The following is a 6,174-nucleotide window of genomic DNA, read 5'->3' on the forward strand; positions in this document are numbered from 1 at the left end:
CCGATCCAGCTGCCGGCCTCGGCCTCGGACCTCAGCCCCAGCTCCGCCCCGTTCAGGCCTGGGAGGTGGTCCAGACTCCCGGCTGCACCTCCAGCCCAGACCTTTCCCTCCTCCCTGCATCCATGGGATCCGTTTCCCCAGGAACTGCTTCCTGAATCTGACCCTGGAGAGCCGTCAGTCTCACCAGAAACCGGCACCTGAGCCCTGACCCCGCGACTCAGCGCTTCGGGCTCATCATCAGGAGCACCTTTAACCATGAGCAGAGGGGCTGCGAGGCCGGCCAGCCCAGGGCTACCAGGCTTGCCAGGCCCCGCTGCAGACGTGCTGGGTGACCTTGAGCAAGTCCCTGCCCTGGGCCTCAGGCCTTCCCATCGCAAACCGGAAGGTGGAACTGTGCCTCAGACCTTCACCTCGGCTACTCGCTTGTCTGTCGTGCCCGGCATGCTGCCTGGCGCGCAGCGGGCTCTCGCATCTGCGTGACCCGTCTTAGAGTCACTTCTGTCACTGTAGTTGCCAGATTCAGCAAATGAGAACATAGGGCCCTGGCCAGGTAGCTCAGTGGGTTAGAGCATCGTCTGGATACGTCCAGGTTAGGGGTTCAATCCCCCGTCAGGGCACGTACAAGAATCAGCCAATGAATGCATACATACGTGGAACAACAAGTTGATGTCTCTCTTCTCTCTTTCAATAAAAAATAAAGATACAGAATGCCTGGCTAAATGTGAATTCCAGGCCAGCGACCGATAAGGTTTTTAGTGTAAGTGCATCCCATGAGACACACTTACACTAAAAAATTAGTTCTTTATCTAAAATTCAACATCGCCCTGACCGGTTTGGCTCAGTGGATAGAGCGTCGGCCTGTGGACTCAAGGGGCCCGGGTTCGATTCCGGCCAAGGGCATGTACCTGGGTTGCGGGCACATCCCCAGTGGGGAGTGTTCAGGAGGCAGCTGATCGATGTTTCTCTCTCATCGATGTTTCTAATTCTCTATCCCTCTCCCTTCCTCTCTGTAAAAAATCAATAATAAATAAATAAATAAATAAGATACTACATCACATGCATCCTGCATTACCTGATAGCCCACTGGCTGAGTGATGGCCTCAGGCCCGACCCCTGACCTCTCGCGAGGCCTGGCATGGGGGGCACCCACTCCCACAGGGAGCTGGCCCTGCTGCCCACCACCAGACAGATGGCCACAGCCACAGGCCCAGTAAGCAGTTCCTTTCTCTGGAACCGATGAGCCCCTAACGAGCCCCAGGAGACCACAGTCTGGAGGCAGCGCCAGGCTCGCCCCTGGGGGAAGGCAGTCCCAGACGCCCCATGTTCACGGACACTCGCTCTACCTCTGCCTGGGGGGCAGCTGGCATGAGAACCCCCCCCATCCTGTCCGTCTGAGGCCACGGGTGGTCGTCAGGACGGCGGGGGCACCAGCAGGTGCCGGGCGGGTGTGTGCCAGGCCTGCGGGGAGGGGCAGGCGGTGCCTGGGAGCTGCCGGCAGGAGTGCCATCTGGACATGGGCCTGGCACCACTGCTCTGTGAGAATCGTGAGCCGGGTCCTCCCCCCTCGCGGTGAGGGGCGGGCGTTTGGAGAGCCGCCCGGAGCGGAGGGGAAGGGATGTAGGTCAGCTCGGCCTGGAGAGATGATGTCATCGCCTCCTCGGGGAACCAACGAAGTGGGAGTTTGGGGGAGCGGGAGATGGTGCAGAGCCGGGCAGGGAGAGGGGGCCAGGGCCAACACCCCTCAGAAGGCCACCCCACCACGATTTCAGGGCAATGACAGGGAGCCTCGGACATGGGGCGCACGTGTGGGCGCAGGGAGCACCCCAGACCCTGGGGGCTCGTGGTCATCGCTGGCTCTGGCCAGTGACTTCCAGCTCCTCTGGAGCAGAGGTGGGGCTGTGGGGTTGGGGGAAGAGGCACAGGGGTGACGGAGAACTTGAGCCCTCCAGGCCTGAGACCCCGACAGCGTCGAACAGCTGAACCATCATAGATGGGAGCTGGAATCCAGTGGCAGACACTTGTTTCCCAGTGTTCTTTCTCTCACTATTCCATAGTAATAAAATCCATAATTTTTGTAATACAAAATAAAGGCAACACTTTCTAGCTTCTCCTGCAGTTAAGTGTAAGAACACATGCCTAAGCTCGTGGGCCTGGGGGCCGCGGGCACCTGGCGCGGCCTGCTTCCCTGGTAATGTGGATAAATGCGGCTGGCGCTCCTCCGGGAATGCAATTAGGCCGGCAATTGAGTTCATTGGCCAAATCAAATTCGGGCGGCTGTGCGAAGTCCTCTTCTATTAAGTGCTTTAACATACATCACCCGTCCGGTCTGTTCCTAATCCCATTACCCACTCCACAGCCCCAGGCTTCCCACGGAGCAGGACAGGGGCTGATGGAGGGGCTGGTGGCTCCCGGGGCATGGCCTGGGGGTGACATGGTGGGTGCTACCAGGTTGACTGAAGCAAAACCACTTCTCCCCTGTGGAAGGTCCCCGCTCCCCCGCCCCGCCCAGGGAAGGGCCAGGCCCAGGTGCTGGCCAGGGAAGCGTGCGCTGCCGCTGGGCGTGCTGGGGCAGCTCTGGGCGTGGTGCTAGCGAGCCCGCCGGCTTCCCCCTCGCAGCGCCTGCCTGTGTCCGGGTCCCTTTCTTCTCTGGAAGCGACACTGACGGTGAGTGAGGCTCCTTTGTTCACGTGTGTAAGTTCATTTGTTCGTGAATGAGCGAGTGAGAGTCCGCAGGGCACCGCCCGCCCGAGTTCTGGGCGTGGCCTGGCAGGTGCGAGTCTGAGGCAGGCCAGTGCCCTCAGGGCTCAGAGTCCGGGAGGGGCCGTGTGTGTGTGTGTGTGTGTGTGAGAGTGAGTGTGAGTGTGCGAGTGTCTGTGTAGCTGGGACAGCGCTGCTCTCCTTGAAGGCCCGAAAAGGGAGGGAGGATGGTCCCCGGGCCTGCAGCCTTCGAAGCGTCTGGGCCAAGCCTTGGGCGGCGAGGAGTTTGCCAGGTGGGAAAGCTGGGCTCCAGGCATGGGCACAGCCCAGAGGCGGGTCCCTGGGACCCAACACCAGCGGGTTGGTCCGAGAGGCCTCGGAGGTGGGGGCGGCCGGCGTAGCCTTGATTCTGAGTTCCTGGGAAGCCGCTGAAGGCCCGTGCAGTAAAGTGATGTGACTGGGTTTGTGTTGGGAGAAAAGTCCTCCACGTGGAAGGAGCAAGGTGGGGGGCGCTGGCCGTGTCCCCAGCAAACTCCTGATGCCCGTGCGCCTCCCGCGGTGGGTGGGGTGGGTGGTGAAGGGTCCGTGTTAGAACCTGCGTGGCTGAGAGACGGGTGAGAGGGACAGAAGGAGCCAGAGGCGGGCGTTCCCCGCGGGTCTCGGGCCCCAGGCCCTGAGTGGGCAGCTCCAGCGGGGAGAAGCTGGCCTGGGCTCCTGCGGGGGCTCAGCTCACCTGTGGGTGCAGCGTGGCCTAGTGTGTGACGTGGGTGCGTGGGGTGGGCACTGTGTGGCCTGCAGGGGGCGCATATGAGGCAGCACCTGTGGGTCTAAAACGGGCTCCCCCTGTGGAGGGGAGAAAGGGTCGGATGAGAGCAAGGCCTGAGGGGTCGTCTGGGTTGGGCCTGCCTTCGGCCCTGTCCGTCCTGCCCTGATTATAGCGAATGAGGTCCTGCAGGTCCCCGAGCTGGAGGCGGGGCAAGGAGCCTGTCCCAGGCCCGGCAGCCAGAGGCCCAGCCCGGATCCTCCAGCTCACCCGGGGCGCTGGGCTGGGCGTCTCCACGCCCTGGTCTGCGTGGGCAGTGACCCGCTTCCGAAGCCGTGCTGGCTAACAGTCAAGTGAGCTTCTCTCTCCTGCTCACCTGCCCGCTGATGGCGGGGCGGCAGGGTGGAGAGCAGGGATTCGATTGGCTGGAGAGGCTCCCCGCGAGGGTGAGGCACCCGGGAATGGCGCTGTGTTCCGGGGACTCGGGGCTGACTTCTCACGATCACAGGAGCCCGGGCCTCAGCTCACCTGCGAGTCCCCGCTGAGGTCGGCCACTCGCAGGTGGGGAGACTGAGGCTGGGACCCACGGGCCTTGCTCAGGGCCGTAAAATGGCAAATGAAAGAATCTGAATTCAAACGCAGCTTCACCAACACCTGGGGCTGTCGACGCGTTACCAAGAGGCCTCTGAGCCAGGACTGGCAAACGGTCCCTAGAAGTGTGAGAAGCGGGATTCTGACCTCAATGTTACCTCGGGCAGCTGCGTGTGGCCTGTGCTTACATGTCAGAGGCGAGAGCTGTGTACACACGTGTGCACACACACACACAGGCCCCAGCCAGGTCTCCCCGCCTGCGGTTCCTATTCTCGGCCAGAGTCCCGTCATCTCCAGTTACGGGGGGATAGATAGGAACAGGACGTTTAGGGAAGAGCAGGAGAAGGCTGGGTAGGGGGCGGGTCAGGGGAGAAGAGAACGGGCAGTGTCCTCGGCCCAGGGACTCGGGTGAGCAGCCCGGCCCCCGCAGAATCTGGGGGAGCCGAGGGCTCAGACAACCCAGGGTCATGGGCCAGCAGTGCCCGTCCACCTGGGACCTGGCAGGTCTCCTCTCTCCCAGCACTTAGCCTCCTCCTGGGTGAAGGGGGTGAGGACACAACACCTGGCACCCGCACCCACGCATCCTAACGCGGTATTCCCTGTTCCCTTAATCGGCGCTGGTTATTGTTGTACAGGGCCTCTCCCCCCAACCCCCGCACCGACTCCCCCAAACACCACCCTGCCCGCTTGCATGCCTCCAGGACGGGGAGCTCACTCCCTTCTCCCTGGCTGGCAAAGGCCCAGCTGGACTGGCTCCCTGGACCCTCCAAGTGTTTCCTGGGCAGAGAAGTTGCCCCTGGGCAGGGCCTGGTGGTTAGGGCCGGGCGGCCAACGCCTCTCCCTCCGACCCAGCCCGGAGTTGGCAGACCTGAACAGGTTCAGCCTGAGCCCCGCGACCCGAGAGCCCCGGGGTCCCCAGGTGCCTGCTCACCCCATCCTGTGCGCTGGGCCTGCCTGGCTCCCTGGCCCAGGGGGCTCTCCCACCAGGAATTTGAAAAGGAAACATAGAGACAGTCACAGCCCTTTGCCGATCATCTAATCAGACCTAATTAATCAATAAGCCCCTCGGCCGCTTCCTTGCCAACCAGCCGCCCGGTGCTCACTGCATCTGTGAATTGACAGCCGTCCTTTCGCCATCCCTCGCGCTGCTGCTCACCGCCCACGCAGGCTGGGTGCCCAGGGGAGCTGGGAGCTGCTGGGCAGACCGGCCACCTTGCCAGGGAGACGTGGGCTCCAGGCGGCCCTGGCCCTCACGTCACAGATGGGAAACTGAGGCCCGGAGAGGGGCACAGCAGGGCTGGAACCCAGCGCACAGCCCGGTCCGTGGGCGCTGGCGGGCCCTTTCCCGCCCTCTCCCTCCGCCCTCCTGGGTACGCTCTGCCCCACGTGCCCACCGCGGCGTCCCTTCCAGGAGACAGCCTCCCGCAGAAGCGTAAGGCACACGGGCCCTGACTGCCCCATCCACCGGGCGCTGCCGCCGGCCCGGCCTCAGGACCCGCCTGAGCCACCTCATGAAGGGCAGGTGCCCCTTGACCAGACTCCTGAAGGTGGGGGTCCCGCCCAGCCCAGCAGCTCAGGGGTTGAGCATCAACCTATGTACCAGGTCACGGTTCGATTCCCGGTCAGGGCACAGGCCCGGGTTGCGGGCTCGATCCCCAGTGTGGAGTGTGCAGGAGGCAGCCGATCCACGATTCTCATCATGGATGTTTCTCTCTCTCTCCCTGCTCCTTCCTCTATGAAATCAATAAAAACCTTAAAAACAAAAAGATGAGGATCCCCCATAGCAGCCCAAAGCGAGTCAGAGAAGGGGCTGAAGCCCCCAGAAGGTGTGGGTTTCTGGTTCCCACCTCGGAGCTGCTAAGCCTGGCGGGACTGCGGGCGGAGGGAGGGTCTTGAGCCAACACCCACTGCACCCCAAGGGCAGGCAGAGGCCACCGAACTGACCGAGTCCTGACCCTGGGCACAGGAGCTCGATCCCTAACCCCCGGCAGCCACAGCAGTGGCCACAGATCAGGTTTCCAGAATATTCCTGACGTAAAGTATCTCCCCCCCGTGAGGGAGGGTGAGAGTCCAGGTGGGAGCCGCAGGCCCTGCGTGTGCACCTGCCTCCCGCTCACCCGCTG

General features: G+C 62.8%; 1 protein-coding gene across 1 annotated transcript in view; it reads right to left on the bottom strand.

Moving 5' to 3' along the window:
- Nucleotides 1-6,174, bottom strand: part of NTNG2 (netrin G2) — a 45,992-nt gene that overhangs the window by 9,058 nt on the left and 30,760 nt on the right. The window contains exon 5 of the mRNA XM_015567739.1: nucleotides 3,989-4,170. Coding sequence (XP_015423225.1) covers nucleotides 3,989-4,170 — 182 coding nt within the window. The remainder of the gene's footprint in view (nucleotides 1-3,988; nucleotides 4,171-6,174) is intronic.

This window comes from Myotis davidii, unplaced genomic scaffold (assembly GCF_000327345.1).
Source record: "Myotis davidii unplaced genomic scaffold, ASM32734v1 scaffold651, whole genome shotgun sequence".
Lineage (NCBI taxonomy): Eukaryota > Metazoa > Chordata > Mammalia > Chiroptera > Vespertilionidae > Myotis > Myotis davidii.